General features: G+C 36.0%; 1 protein-coding gene and 1 long non-coding RNA gene across 6 annotated transcripts; one reads left to right on the forward strand and one right to left on the reverse strand.

The window, feature by feature from the left end:
• Positions 1-1044: 1044 nt before the first annotated feature.
• Positions 1045-7038, reverse strand: LOC109087950. Of its 3 annotated transcripts, XR_006162475.1 has the most exons (3): positions 6539-7022; positions 1357-1500; positions 1045-1293 (listed from the first exon to the last, which is right to left on the reverse strand). It is a non-coding gene; the product is annotated as an uncharacterized LOC109087950 (long non-coding RNA). The 3 variants fall into 3 exon arrangements; XR_002017466.2 differs by having other exon boundaries at positions 1045-1500; positions 6539-7038; XR_002017467.2 differs by having other exon boundaries at positions 1045-1543; positions 6539-7038.
• LOC109110550 (COUP transcription factor 2-like) lies at positions 5615-15934 on the forward strand. Of its 3 annotated transcripts, none has more exons than XM_042775189.1 (3): positions 5615-6121; positions 10901-11428; positions 13367-15934. In XM_042775189.1, the coding sequence occupies exons 1-3, from the start codon at positions 6082-6084 to the stop codon at positions 13639-13641; spliced, it is 843 nt and encodes a 280-aa protein (XP_042631123.1). In that variant the 5' UTR covers positions 5615-6081; the 3' UTR covers positions 13642-15934. The 3 variants fall into 3 exon arrangements, with proteins under 3 accessions (XP_042631123.1, XP_042631121.1, XP_042631122.1); XM_042775187.1 differs by lacking the exon at positions 5615-6121 and adding an exon at positions 8654-9905 and having other exon boundaries at positions 10883-11428; XM_042775188.1 differs by lacking the exon at positions 5615-6121 and adding an exon at positions 8656-9905.
• Positions 15935-16396: the final 462 nt, after the last annotated feature.

Genomic DNA, 16396 nt, shown 5'->3' on the forward strand with positions numbered 1-16396 from the left:
CACAAATAATTACAGCAAATAAATGTGAAATTCTGCAGTAGAATGACTGAAATAATACTTTCTTTTAAAAAGTACTCCCATAATCTTTGTTTTATTTACAACCTTTTTTATTGAATTATTTACAAAACATTTTTACATTTGTGTTTAGCATTAATGAATTATCTCAGTATTCTCTCAAATAAATAAATACATGTTATTATTTGCTTGTGTATATAGATATCTTCATTTGTTAGTTGAATTTAAAATTCAAATTTATGGCCCTATGTTGAAAGCAATGAATATTAATCAGTGTTGTATCTACTGTTATTTCTTTAACTTTGAAGACTAAAGATATGTTTCATATACTTCTCATAATATTTCAAAATACTTCTCATAATATATTCTGAAGAATGTGAGGTATAAGTGTGAACCTATACCCACGTCTCAGTAGTCCACATTAGAAAACAAGCTGCTTTCAATTACAGACAGCAAATACACACTCTGAATCTTTCTCTCTCTCTCCCTCCTTCTGTCTTTCTCATCTCTTTTCTTCTTTTTTGGCTCTTTGATTACTTTTGAAAACATTTATATTTCCTAATAGCTTGGGTTTGGTCTAGTGGCCAGTGATTAAATCCAGACTGGTATAGTAAATGCAGAAGAATATATGTGGAAAATAATATCTATCCATAATTGTTCATAACAGCTAAAGAAATGGAAACTTTTATGGTAATTTTTGCAATAAAAATGCCAGTTACAGCTCCACATTAAATGAAGATTTAGAGCTGCACTACAACCAACAATTTTCAAATTCACATTTTTCATTAAAGGTTTAAATTTATAATGGGAATGCTGTAGATTTCATAAGAAAGGTATGAGGACAAATCCCTCATAGCTAAAGATATACTCTTTACATACCGGCCTGTAAAATAACTATGCTGATAGATAGATAGATAGATAGATAGATAGATAGATAGATAGATAGATAGATAGATAGATAGATAGATAGATAGATAGATAGATAGATAGATAGATAGATAGATATGCAATAAAAACAAACAACATGCATTCAGGAGCCATGTTTATTTACTTGTGCTTTTGGCAGAAATTATTGTACAGTTGATAATTAAACATGTCTTCTATTGTCATCAAGAAAAGTTTTTTTTTTTCATTGCATCATTCTCTAGAGAGATACAGTGCTACATCTTGTTCAGTTGCATTATTTAATCATACATCATAACATTATTTGCAGAATTACAATATGTATGTCGTTGATTTCAAGCAGTTTGTTGTCAGTTGAGCCAATGATCCTTTTGCCTATAAAAGAATCCATTACAGGTTAGTTGCTCCAGTAGGTCAAAAGCATACATTAAGGCCTACCTTCCCTGCTTTGTCATTGTGGGATCTTTGCGTGATGCTTTTCCTCCCATCAGGCATTTGGTGTTGATGTCAACGTCACCACTCAGTAGTCTTCAGTTCCCACAGTGGCCGTGTCCTCTGCCCGCATCACAGTCCTGCAGAGGTCTGAGACAATGCACAGCTAGTCTGCCAGAATGTCGTATTCTACCTATAGTTTTGGACAGTTGATCATAGTTTAAGTTATTATGTATTATTTTTTCTGTTTTCGAGTAAACACTTAGCATAGGACACTTGCACTTATTTTAACACCTATGTTGTCTGTTATCTTATTTGTTTTTATTTAGGGTATGTAAAGTGACTTTAAATGTAACAAATGATCTATTTAAAATGAATATGATGACGATTAAATGGAAAAAATAAATGAACAACAATAACATCCATACATAAATATAGCATGTAAGTACATATTATTTGCATCAAACTTTTTTTGGAACATAGGGTTTTTGACTAGATGTGAAATGGAAAATGGAAGTTTTCCAAGAAAAGATTATTTAAACAAATTAAGCTTTTGCTGTTTAAATTGACACTGTAATCCATCATTGGAGAATCGAACTCGGATCATGAATTTACTGGCTGCTTAGATTGGCCCTTAGGGCAAACAGAAATAGACAGGGAGAGGGTAACCTGCACCAACTGAACAAATCAATCACACATACAAAGACTTGCACACACACTTACAGCAAAAGGTGTTTTGATAAGAATTTAATGTCCAAAACTATGATTAAATAAGTGTATTTAGTTGACTTTTTACCTGTTTAAGTTCAGTATGACACTTTACGTGTATACTTTATACTGCTGCTGCTATACCTGTGGAAACTATCTTTGATACTGTAGTACAGTTAATTCCACTACAACACTTTGTGTAACAGGTCAGGAGCATCCCTTCAGTCTCGCTGCAGTCTGGTATTATTGCTATGCTATAAGAAATAAGAAAAGGACATTGAAAGACTTCCCAAACAATTACATTTTGAAGTCTAGGCTGTATGGGTGTAGGGTATAATATCATAAGATTTTTTTAATGGACTGTGGCAACCGTTAGTCCATGTTCTTTTCTTAAAGAGTGAAATACATAGCGAAGTGCTTCTAGTCCTGTGAAGAAGCAGTAAGTCATCGGAATTCCCAGGGCAATGGTGTTGTTTTAAGACTGAAGGTAATGCTGAACAAATTACACCATATTTGGGCACAGAGCCAGGCTTCTGAAGAGAATAAAACCATAATCCTATTCAATTTGCCCGTAACCGATATGAGATTTTCTTCAATGAGTTGGATGAATATGTCAAGGGGAGTTTTCTTAGAGCCATTTAAATGACAAACAATAAAAAGGCAGGATTGCGTGAGAAAATACTTCAGAAGTTTTCTATATTATTTTGGATTAATGTATTGAGAATAATCATAATCAGATTTTCCCAGTGTCTTTCTCCCTTTTTAGTAGTAAAATTCCATGTACAGGTGGAACTGAGCAATTAAATATAGTGCCAGCAGGCATAAACTGTAGCACATTCACATATTAGAAATATATTTAGTTTATGAAATCATTTCATGTTACCTGTCATGTACATTTTAAACTGTCAGCAAGTTGATAGGTTAAGTCTTTTTCTGTAACTGACTTTTTGAGGCTGGCGTATTTAAAAAAGCTTTCAATTTATGTTGCTTATACTTAGTTTATATAATTAAAATAAAATGTTCAATAGCATTACAAATATTTTTGTTGTTTGTCCTCAAATTTAAGACACTAATAGGTTATTGAAAATATTACAAATTTCAAAGCAAGAAATACAGATATGTGCACACAATGCATGTTTACAAGTGTAATCAGTCTGAAAATAAATTGATAATGCTTCCTTTACATCTAGTAAAATAAATAAAAAAAGGCTAATCTGCAAACGCAAATTTATTGCTGTATTGGCCAAGAGAATTGTAATTGCCAATTACTGCAAAATATCAGAAAATGCTTCACAACAGATGTGCTATATAGACTGCAACCACACCAGCTGACAGGTCTATTACTTGCTCGTTTGGACACGTTTTAAACCACACCGTCTGATCCAGTGGTTTTCAATCCTTCAAATATGAGACAAAATGTGCAGTTCTGTGGCTTCCCATGCAGGACCAGGAATGAAAACCACAGGTCTGATCAACCCAACATAAGCATGCAAATAAAAAGCATTCATCAGCAATAATAATAATAATAATAATAATAATAATAATAATAATAATTACGTTACGTTTTCGTGCAATATGATAATATTGAAGCCTAAATATGTAAGTCCTTCATTAGCATGATGCATCCAACTTAATAACCTGGAATTTGTGAGATGCGATTGTACATTTTGTTACATTTTTTGGTAATAATTAGATTTTTTAAATAATAAGTTATATTTATGTATTTCTGACTTCTGATTCGCCTTAATCAGTCTCCTGATGTTGATTAGCCTGGTTAACCTTTGAGCCGTTCTGAGTCCGTAAGGGTTAATCAGGCCGGGATCTCAGTGACCCGAGGGTCAGATTGCCTCTATCTCTTGCTTGAAGGATTCGGTGGAGGCAGCGATAAGATTAGGGTGAACTTTCCTCTTCCAACCCATCAAAGCGCAATAGACACCTGCGCTCGCAAAGCTTTTGAAAACTACTATATAATGTCCGTGGCTTAATATGAACAAAATAAATGTAGTACTGTGGGTGTTGATCCACTGAGGGGAAAAAAGGATATTTTCGATATAACATTTTATATGTTAGGCTAGTTAATCAAGCAGAGTTCAGCTGTGTTTTTAAGGTTCAAATTCTAGTTTAATATGCGGTTCGGATATTTAGCTTTGCTTATTCAATTTCAACGCTATCTCACGACCAATTCGTACGTATCTGGCTAATTCGCGAATTTGTACGACCTTCGTACGATTTCATACGCTGACGGGTAGGTTTAGGGGCGGGGTTTGGTGTAGGTAATTCGTAATGTCTAAAATACGTACGATTTGGCATTCGCTATGAATTTGTATAAACTTCTCTTACGTACGAATTTAGCCACAAAATATGTACGAATTGCCGTCGGGCCTTTGCTTATTCAATGTCTATCGATTTATTCGCTTATAACTTCTCTTACAGGAGTCCCATCTTACACACTCGTGTCCCAGAGTGCGTACTTTACTTTACAAACAATAATTAAGTGATTTACCCCTTTCTTCGCGTCCCAGCCATGGAAAATCGTTAAAGATCCTGCTATTTGTGTGTGATCAGTAAATATTTAGTGTAGTGTCTCGTCCTAATCGATGGAGGTCCTGATGGGGGAGCGCTATTGTGTGTGTGGACGCATGCTGAGCCCTGTGTGTGAGGACTCTTTCTCGTGCAGTGCATTTTACAATGATAAATACCAGGACTATTTTGCTTGCACATCTAGTTGCTCGAAAACGGCTTTCAGCGTGGAAGTTCCTTCAGCGCAACCACCGATTACAGGCTATTTTTAAGTGCAAAGTGATTCATTTCTACTCGATTGCTAGTGGCGTTTGCTTTTATTTTGAGATTTCAGAGGTAGAACAAATAATCTAGTGAATAAAACTTTTTATTTATTTATGTATTTGTTTATTTTAATGAAATGTGCTTCATGTAATTGGCTACTTATCTAAGTAACTACATTTGAGGCCTTTGTATTAAGACTGTAGCCTATAATAATATAATTCAATGTGTCTTCACGGCTTTGCGTTGGAGATGCTGGAAGGCTTTTAATAATGTGATATGAATACAGGCGTTTATTCATTATTTGTTTGTTTATTTGAGCTTGTATTTATTATTATATTTATTAGTTAGGCTACTATACTCAGCTAGTTGGCATAGCAGAATAGACAATTAAAGCGCCCTGCGTACACAACTCTTAAAACCTATCAGGCATTGACTGTATTACTAGCAAGCCTACGGCAATTTGACGTCACTCGTGAATGCCTGGGCTATAGAAGTCTTACGACTGCATACTAGCAGCAGTGCTTTCTGAAGTGCTGTTAGCTTTTTTTATTCAGACAGTGGTCTAAGCATAATAATCAAAGCCTTATTGATGAGATGTTCTCGCATTCTTGTAGATGTATGATTGTGTATCTTCATGAACTTAATGGCATATTAAAATAATATTTGCATAACGGTAAAGGTTTATTGCGTCAGTTATCTAAATTCATTGATCTAATAAAGTCCTCACTTTGGACTTAACCACTGAAAAACAACAAAGGCATATCACTGTTACTAGTTTGCACATAAACAGACAGGTGTCTCTCCTGACTTCACCCCCTCCCTTCCCCAATCACACAGCCCACACAAAGCAGCTGCACTGAGGAGGCTTTTTACCTTATGTGGAAAAGAAAAAGACGCACAGGAGCATTTTCTGTCTTTTCTTTTTTTTTCTTCTTTTTTTTTTAACAAAAGCAAAAAATCTCTATCTTCAAAGTCATCAACACGACTGTCCTTCTATTAGGATATGTACTACTAAATATTAACATGTTATTTAAGCGTCGCAGAAAAGTTTTACCGATTTTGCTTGTCGGTGTGTCTTTTTTTCCCTCCCTAAAGTTTTAGTAATCATTCAAATAAACAGAGAGCCGCATTTTTGTGTATAAATCCGTCAGTGGAAAAGGAAACGTTGATTCCACTTCCAAACAGAGGGTTAAATCGCACAGAAAGAGAAGACTAAGTATATTTTTCACATAGGAGAGGATGCATCACGGGGAAGACGAATCAGCATCATACGCATTTGGTATGTTCGGGCTTTGTTGAGAATTAAACCTCACTTAGCATGTACATATTATTTGGAATATGTATGTTAAAGTGAACCTGATTGATTTGTGTGTTGTGAATTCATTCAAAACATTGATTAAAATAATATAAATATGAACATTGTATCTACATCAAACACATCCTTGAGCGGAACACTTTGTCCATTCATTATACAGCCTAATCATTGCAAGTTGGTACGCATTATTTTTATTTTTATTTTGTTTCTTTCTTTTTGATCTTTGTCAATAATTTTGCTGAGATTTAAGAAGTGATGGTGTATTGCATGCATGTCTCTCTATGCGTCTATACTAGTCGTATTTTTGGTTTAACAAAAGAAAAAACAAATATGAGGCATCCTTGTACTTGCAAGTTAAAGTCTGAAAATATTAACACTTACCTTGATCTTGGGATAAAATCCACTTTGCATCGTAGGCTATGCTATAATTTACGTCTGCGGTATTGCTTTCGGCTGTCTTGTTCACATACAGGCTTTTGAATGGTCAGAGATGAGGTACGGTGCTCACTTTTTACCGTTTCAGTAAACTGCCCAAAAATAACCGAAACGCTGCAATACTCCCGTGCGTGAACAACACTGTGGATAAAATGTGTGGAAGAGACCTACAAGTGCACCTCTGCAACGTCCATGTCAATTAGAAGGAAATCTCAAAAGCATTAATCAGATTAAAATAGGCGCGTGTTACTTTGGTGTATGTGAGAGGCGAGCGACCGATGTAGTTTCCATTTAAGATGGCTCTTCCACCTTAAAGAGCGAGTTTGACCAGAAATAATCCTAACGCTAGGGGGCGCCCATATACTGTTGTACGTCCAGTCTTCAGCATTTTTTTCTCCTCTGAGGCAGCATATGTTCTGATTTAGCACTGCATGGTGATACAGAAAGTAGACTTCAACAAGCGAGCTTTCGAAAAAAAATGTGATCTGACTTATAACCCGAGGAGCGGAAACGGAGACACCTCATTTGACCACCCCGAGGATCCCAGGGAACATCTAGGGCAATTAACATACGACTTCTGGGCTTCTGCTTTCTCAATGAGCATCATTCATCTTATATTTGAATGTTTGTAGAATGTCTAGGGATTTTTTTTTTCTTCCTTTTTTTTTTTTTTTTTTTTTTTTTTTTTTTTTTTTTTTTTTTTTTTTTTTTTTTTTTTTTTTTTTTTTTTTTTTTTTTTTTTTTTTTTTTTTTTTTTTTTTTTTTTTTTTTTTTTTTATTATTATTTTCTTCCTTTTTTTTTTTTTTTTTTTTTTTTTTCTCAAGGAAGTTATGTGATAGCCTATTTTATTAACTTCACTGAGTAAGATAGCTGTAGCATGTCAAGGCCCTAAAAGCACAGTTATCCTAAAATTCACTTTGTTAGGCTATATGAGAACACGTTGAATGCAGTATCTGATTTCCACAAGTAAGACTGTAAATTGTGTGGATAACGGTATAAACGTCTGTAATCATCAAATATCTTTTTTATTATTATTTTTATTATTATGTTTTTTTTTTTTTTTTTTAGATTCTGAAGGTATACAAACGTACAGTCAGTCGACTTGCATATAAGACCTATAGTCTACTTAATACGCCAATATAACAGTTATTTTGGACTAATTTATTGGATTGATATATAAAACAAACGCTACGGAATCTTTTCATGTTCTGATCAAATTAAACAAATGCGCAAAAACAAAACAGCTTGCACACATTCTGACTCTTGATATTTTTATATATTTGATTTAATTGTTTTTCTTTATTGCTGACAAAGTAGAGCTTCGCATAGCCTAGATCATAATATGTCTTGATTACAATGTAAGTACAACAATAGCCTCTCGCGTAAATTGCTTGTTCCCTCGTGCACGGTCTCTGTTTAAAATATATTTGTCAGTACATTATTGACTTGATAAATTAAATGCAGTTTCCTGATTTATAACTAGGCGTTAAAGCGGATAAATGGATTGATGAAACTGACCAAATTATATAGGCTACGTTGCAGCCAGTCTATATAACAAAAAGGCATGCAATGCATGTAACACACATTGGAAAATCAAAAATCTAAATGACAGAAATACCATTATGACGGAGATATTTTTCATTTTGTGGTCACATAAGAGGGAGTGTAGCATTTTTTATTACATATAATTTAATTTTTATTGATTTTTGAAAAGCCTCGGATCTATGTTGTGTGGAAAGCAGCTTTAAAAGATAGACCTATGCCAATCGTGTTTTTATTTCAAATAAATAAAAATAATGAACACATGAATTACGATCATTTTCCATCGAACTGTGTACTACTACTCTCTTTAGGACCAAGCGGCTCCTCGACCCTTATTCCTTGCTTTGGCAGAGAACCAAGTAGCACAAGTGCCGACTAGCCAATAGGGTTCAGGGGGAGGTCCGTGAGCTCTGACCAGTCAAATACAGTCACTTTCCATATATGGCAACTCATCTCCATGGTAAACGTGTGCTAAGTTTGCAGCAGTCGTGTCAAAGTTCACTATATAGAGAGCTCAGTGAGCTGATCAGAGAGAACGCATTCTGCCAGCCCAGCGCCTACAAATCGCAGTCACTTCCTAACCTCCCCCTTTTTAACATATTTGATCACTTTGATTCTATGTTCTCTCTCTTATTATTTTTACGCGCATGAAGGAGGTTCTGTAGGTTGTGATCTTTTTGTTTTATTATCAGTCCTGCTTGCCGGAGAGTTGACTTCATATTTGACTCGAGCACAGGCTGCAACTGCGCGCGGCTGCTAGCGCTACCTCATCTGAAGAAAAGGAAGACGCCGGCAGTATATATATATATATATTTTTTTTTTTGCCAGTTGTTGGTTTTCTTCAAGACTTTACGCTGGAACTTCTCTCGTGTCGCAAGTATCTTTGAAATCTGCTTGTTTCTGTGCGTTCGAACATCGCTACACACGTGAAGTTATCTGTCCTGCTCTGTTCATATCTTCATCCGAAGTGTTTATTTCCCATTTTTTCCTTGATGGTTTTACTGGATGGATGACTGCAAGTGCCCCTGGACTTGGCCTCTTAGAGCAAGGGTGCTGTTCGGCTTGTCTTTGCTTCAGTTTTAACCACATGCCAGGTAACGCCGTTTCAGTCAAGAAATACTGTTTGTCGTCGGTGCGGCAACTTTGAACGGACATCCAGACTCTAACCGACCGTGCCGATCCTGAATTATTTATTTTAACGTTACCTTCCTGAGTGATAAAGGCACCGTGCTACGTTATTATTTTTTGAAACAAAGCATTCCGAAACCAAAAACGGGGAACAAAAAGTTTTTTAACGTTGACTGATAGATATGGCAATGGTAGTGTGGAGAGGCTCCCAGGACGATGTGGCCGAGACCCAGGGCACCCTCTCATCGCAAACCCAAGGAGGACTATCCCTTCCAACCCCTCAACCAGGCCAGCTAGGTCTGACGGCCTCTCAGGTTGCCCCTCCGACCCCTCAGACACCCATTCAAGGACCCCCGAACAACAACACACAGTCCACCCCGACGAACCAGACGACGCAGAGTCAGTCGGAAAAGCAGCAACCACAGCACATAGAGTGCGTGGTTTGCGGGGACAAATCCAGCGGCAAACACTATGGCCAGTTCACTTGCGAGGGGTGTAAAAGCTTTTTCAAACGGAGCGTACGAAGGAACCTCACTTATACATGCCGTGCCAACAGGAATTGTCCCATTGACCAGCACCATCGCAATCAGTGTCAGTACTGCCGCCTCAAAAAATGCCTCAAAGTTGGCATGAGACGGGAAGGTATTCGGAATTTTGTTGTTTTACTGCTGTCTTTGTCTTTTGTATTTAGCCTGATTAAACCATGCATGCTACGAACCCCTGTATTTTGTCCCCGACTCTTCTATGTCAGTCTGCCCGACCACAGTACGCGAAGGAACCGCCTATAGCGCTCGCGTCTGAGCGTTATCTCGGCGCCCTTAATGCACGAATAATGAACACCCTCTCAAGCGACTATTTCGCATTTTATGTGTTCCCAACGTTGAATTGATCACCACTTTTGTTCGGCGACGAAAATATGGGCATTCGTCTTGGTTTTTAATAATATCACTGCAGATATGCCGTGCGGTTATGGCGAGAGAGCGTGGAGAGGCAGCGTCAAAATCACAAACACACACACAAACACACACACACACACACACACACACACACGGCTAGGGTCTCCATATCGACCGCAATCTACATTGCTTTTCTCCGATATAAAAGTAAATAATAATCTCTGTTGCGCTTTTGTTAGTATTTATTTGAATAAATGTTCCACCAGACACCCAGGTCGCTCGCAGATTCTCAATACACAGCAGAACTGACTCTGTCGCTAGCTAAATAGGTTAAGGGTTAGCATTCATGTCTTTCTTTGTGCATGTATTCACTGGACTCATGTTGTCTACTGTGAAACGTAAACATAAATTAGTTGTCAAGTACACTATAATTGAAACATTTGCTAATATCTATTTTTCTATTAAGTAAAAAAAGGATTTGACTACTGCAGTGCACGGTGCACAACATTATTGTTTTTATTTTTTTCACTTAAACGTAGAATCATGAAGGCCAGACTGATAGTTTAAAAGTTCTGCACGTGTCAAGTGACATAATTGATTGCATTAATGCAGTTGGTGTAGTTCTCTAAACAAATTGTGTGGTAACAACAATCTAGCCTGTGAAATAGAAACAAGGTCAAGCTATGTTATGTTGTTGTAGAATTCAAGCATCAATATCTACAGTTTCTCTTTTTACTGCAGCCGTGCAAAGGGGACGGATGCCACCCACACAGCCACACCATGGTCAGTTCGCCTTGACAAATGGGGACCCACTGCACTGCCATTCCTACTTATCCGGATATATCTCTCTACTACTACGAGCGGAGCCCTACCCAACTTCTCGGTATGGCAGTCAATGCATGCAGCCCAACAACATCATGGGCATCGAGAACATTTGTGAACTGGCAGCCAGGATGCTGTTTAGTGCGGTAGAGTGGGCCAGGAATATTCCCTTCTTCCCAGACCTCCAAATTACCGACCAGGTTGCCCTTTTGAGGTTGACCTGGAGTGAGTTGTTTGTGCTCAACGCTGCTCAATGCTCCATGCCGCTCCATGTGGCTCCACTTCTGGCGGCGGCTGGGCTCCATGCCTCCCCTATGTCTGCGGACAGAGTGGTCGCCTTTATGGACCACATTAGGATCTTCCAAGAACAAGTAGAAAAGCTCAAAGCTTTGCACGTTGACTCTGCTGAATACAGCTGTTTAAAGGCCATCGTTTTATTCACTTCAGGTAAGTGTTCATTTACTAAACTTCTGTTTTATATGACAGTGTGTTTTTACAGTAAAGAAACGTACGTGGATTATTTTAATACAATATAGAAAACCTTATGTGTGCTAGTTTTAGCCTATTTATATGTAAACGTTATTAAAATACACTCGTCGTAATAGCCACGTAAGTGTAAATATTTTGCAGAGCTCTAATATTAATTTCAACGAGCAAGTAAAATTAGTAAAATTATTTCTTCCAATATATATATATATATATTTTACATCGTCATCGTACTTTTTTTGCCAATATAATACAGCAATTATATTTAATGCTTAAGAATTTATTTTAACACTTAAGCACATTTAGAAATTAAATGGTGATGCAATTAATATTTTGTGACAGCCAGCAATACATAAAATCTATTATTTATACACATTCAAAATAATGGAAAATATAGGCTATGTTTATCCATAGCGCCTATTAGCTACGTAGTCTTCTTTTTTTTATATATAAAAATAAATATTAGGCCTTATAATAATAATAGTAATAATAATGTAAATGTTAGAAAATCAGCACTATCGAAATTCTGAATTGTAGCTTTATTCATATTTTGTTGTAGTTTCACAAAAGGTAAAAATAAAACGATCTTGAAGGGCAATCAGTTATTTGTATTTATTTGCAATGAAAGATATTAAGGATGTCATGTTGGAAGGGAGGGGGTGAGGCTGTAGGAAAGGGAAGAAAGGCCTAATGCTCCGTTTACACAAATCACAGCCCAGCTTTACACTGGAGCCGATAGTATATTCACGTTGCGATAAACACCAGTGGCTAGTTTTGTTTAATCGTTCTTTATTGTGGCGGCTACAAGACATTTTTGTGCGTTGTTAAAAGCTCACAGTTCTTCCTTGTTTTGTTAGAATGATCTAGGGATCCAAGACACATGCTGGACTCGTTCCAAAACTGGGTCATGACCCTGACTTCCTTTCTTTATTTGTGTATCACAGAGCTAAAGCGAAAAAGTTTTACAGATTTAAAACTTCATGGCAAATATAATCTCTCGGAAATGTATAACTAGAAAAGCTTTTAGTCTACCAGTTGCACGTTAAAGATGGCCCCAGAATGCAAACATACTGTTTCGCTTCCTTTACAGATAATGTTCCCTACAACAATAACATATAAATGAATCAAAACTTAAAAGAAGAAATAATAACGGAACGGTTGTTAACATTACACCTTTAAAAGTCCATGCCATGTAGGGCATCATTTTGCAATCCCCTTATTGATTTAAAGTCTTATACCACCTCTTGTGGATATTTTGCTCTTTGAGTTTGCTGTCGTTCAGTATGGTTTAAAAGTTGTGTTGCTTCTGTACATGTTTAAAATAATAATAATAATAATAATAATAATAATAATAACAGATACAGTGTTGTACACTTGCACTTCATATTTTTATTTCTTAACACACACACACACACACACACACACACACACACACACACATACATATATACACAGCCTATTTATTGTCATTCTGTTTATCTTTTTGCCACAATAGTATGACCCACATTATCCTAATTTGTTATTTTTATGGGGATAACTTGAGTCATGATTCAAAAGGTTTATAACAACTCGTACGCTGGAATGTTTACTCAATTAGCTTGCTTTTATAAAATGCGAGTATAAACGATGTATGTACATCGTAAGGTTTATGTATTTGAACGTAAAAACTAAAGTTAACTCGTATGGCACATTTGATTTTCAGAAAACGAATGTTTTGTGCATTGCGTTAGTTGGGCTACATGCTATATATTGTGATGTACAGTATGTATATACTGGCGTAATAGCAAAGTTAAATGAAATAGTATGTGTTACTGTAGTGTGGCTTGTCGTTTTGTAAATTGATTGTCCAGGTGTAGAGTTGATGTAATAAACATTTGATTATCTCTCCATTCCTTATAGATGCTTGTGGCCTGTCAGATGTGGCCCATGTGGAAAGTTTGCAAGAGAAGTCCCAGTGCGCTCTGGAGGAGTACGTTCGGAGCCAGTATCCCAAGAGCCCAACTCGATTTGGGAAGTTATTACTGCGCTTGCCCTCTCTCCGTACAGTCTCGTCCTCGGTCATAGAGCAATTATTTTTCGTCCGATTGGTAGGTAAAACCCCAATTGAAACCCTCATCAGGGATATGTTGCTGTCGGGGAGCAGTTTTAACTGGCCTTACATGTCGATTCAGTAGACAGAAGGAATGATCAAAGGGGCTGTGACTACAATAGTTAGCGCTTCTTTTGTAGAAGGAAACGGCTGTTACACGAGTTTACTTTCACGAAGAAAGACTTTCATACAATGACTGTGAATTTTAAAATTGAGACATTCAGTGAAGCCTCGAAATCCAGAGATTGCTCCCAGTGTCATTCTTAACAGTTTGTTCTAATGATGTTTTTTTTTTTTTTTTTTTTTTTTTTTTTGTAATAAATGCAAAAATGAAGAAATAAATAAATAACCCTCTAAAATTAATACAAAAGGGAAAAAGGCAAGGAAAAAAACAATTCAAGGATTTTCATTTTTTTTCGGGACAGCAAAACTATAAAGTGCATTTAAGCGACAATTTGGAAAGATTAAGAAGAGAAGAAAAGAAACTTTCTTTTTTTCCCAAATTGCTTTATTGTCCTGTGTCCATGTATCTATAGCTGTTTTTGTGTAATTCTCTTTCCTCCTTTCTGGTTCCAAACCGGCCTGTGATTCTGTAGTATGCAGGTCTTATTTTATTTTTATTTTTATTTTTTTTATTATTATTATTTTCTTTCTCTCTCTCTCTTTTAATAACCATGGCTTCTTCTAAAACAGTTCAGTAATGTAAAGACGTTCTTCGAGAATTCGAGAATTAAAACTAAATCCACAGCAATATAGGCTATGCTTAATGCTGCAAGCGCACTTGATGTCTCTTAATGAACAAGAGTAGGGATTATTTTCATGATCGACTCAAATTTATATACACAAAATGTCAGAGCACTATTAATGTTCCAGTGTCTTACACCACTCTTCTAATTGATATAGATACCCCTAAATCATTATTCCCCAAAATGGATGCAGGAGCAATATACACTCTGCAAAAATTATCAGTTATATGCGCCACAAAAGTATTTGCAAAATCTATTTGGTTGAGAGTTATGACATGTCTCCATATATAACCCATATATATTTGTGGGTTAGGAAATGGTCGTCAGGTTCTAATGCAAATAGTAAAACAACGTGTTTGATTTTACAGTTAAGGACGGAGACCCCCACTTAATTTTTTAAGATGTATTACAGGATGTATTACGTTGCGCCCATGCAAATTCTCGCTCAAGTGTTTTGCCACAGTAAACTGTATTTTGAACGTGGGGGGATTAATGGGTAATCATTCTTTTAATGATAAAGCAGCAGTATTAATAAGAAGTTACTATAAATGTCGCTCAACACTTAAAGCATTAAAGTGCCTGTACAGCGCAAATGCGTTATTAACGGTTACTGAAGTCTATACACCATTGGGAACACGCTTAGAATTTACAAAGTAAGTCTTATAATTGTTCATTTCACTTGAGGATAAAAAAATACAAAAATAATAATTAAAAAAAAAATCACAAGTAGAGGCAGTATTCTTGTAAATATAGGTCAATTCATTTCAAGGACTTTTCTTTATACAACTTATATGTGATTAAGAATGAAACTGTGGTTGCCAATTTTTTCGGTAATACAAATGTCTTCAAATGAGTGACAGACTTAGCTAGTAGCACTGAAAGTTCTGTTTGTAATGTACATACATATTAAGACAAATGTTTTTTTTTTTTCTTTCTTTCTTTCTTTCTTTTTCATGTATTTAGACTGTGAATGCATGGCCACAGGTCGCTAACCTATTTTACCTTTGATATAAATATATATATAAATGTAAATGTTTTGGACTGTATAGATATAATCTGTGCATTCAGTACACTAGCCCTTGTATTGAAAAAGACAAAAAAAAAATGTTCTAAGATAGGTTGAGACTTAACAGGGTGAGCTGGTTTGGAAAGGGGTGGCTATTTTGACTTGGTGTTCTGCTCCTTTTCGGTCTGTAACAGATGCCTTGTGTGTGTATGTGTGAAAGCTTGCAATTTCGTCCTTGTTTTGAGGCTTTTCTTCAACACACAAGACACCAAGTTGTGATTGGATAAAAAGGGATCATATTGTGTTGTTGATTGAACAGTTATTTTGGGCTGTTCTCTGTCACATATGGACCAGTGAATGATACATGATTGTAATTATGAACAGTTTAAACTGACCCACGTTTTTATATAAATATATAAAATATATTACTGCAGGGTATTGATAACGTATAGATACTTTTTTATTATTATTGATTATTATTAATTGCAAGTGATATACGTGAGTGTGTGTGGAAGTTTATAGTTGAAAACAATTCTTGTTTGTTTGTGTTAGCTTATTGTAAACAAGCATTCTGCTGTAAATTTGTTCTTGGTATTAAATTATAATTTATGAATTTGAAATCAAAAGGCTTTCAATGTTGTGTTATTCATTAGCAGACAAATCTGTCTGTTCTATTGGACAGGGAACTCATGCTCTGTCTCAAACTGCTGAAGGTTGGGTTTACGTATGGGGGGGGGGGGGGGCATGGGAATTGTCCAGGTTAAGTCTAAATTTGGCTATGTAAATACAAGTGCAAAGTACTGCAGCTTAAAGTGAGAAAGTACCATTTTGATTCGCCCTCTAACACTTTATTTTTTACATATTAATATTAATCCGTCTTTGATAAAACAATAAGTAAACATCCAAGTATCATGTCATTCCTTCTTATCAGGTATAGATTGTGTGTATATGCGCAGAGGTTCTTGCTCATTGCCTTGTTGAGTATCACTTTCCATTTAAATACATAAAATCTTTGCAGGTACTGACACGTTCGAGCTGAAGTCGCATGAAATGCAACATTGGACGTTCAATACATGTCAAATGAAATG

The sequence above is a fragment of the Cyprinus carpio genome, chromosome A18 (assembly GCF_018340385.1).
Source record: "Cyprinus carpio isolate SPL01 chromosome A18, ASM1834038v1, whole genome shotgun sequence".
In the NCBI taxonomy this organism is placed as follows: domain Eukaryota; kingdom Metazoa; phylum Chordata; class Actinopteri; order Cypriniformes; family Cyprinidae; genus Cyprinus; species Cyprinus carpio.

Coding starts and splice junctions, on each gene's coding strand:
- LOC109110550 (XM_042775187.1), top strand. CDS start 9,446: ATGGCAATGGTAGTGTGGAGAGGCTCCCAGGACGATGTGGCCGAGACC. Junction 9,906..10,882: donor AGTTGGCATGAGACGGGAAG/GTATTCGGAATT, acceptor CAATATCTACAG/TTTCTCTTTTTACTGCAGCC. Junction 11,429..13,366: donor CATCGTTTTATTCACTTCAG/GTAAGTGTTCAT, acceptor CATTCCTTATAG/ATGCTTGTGGCCTGTCAGAT.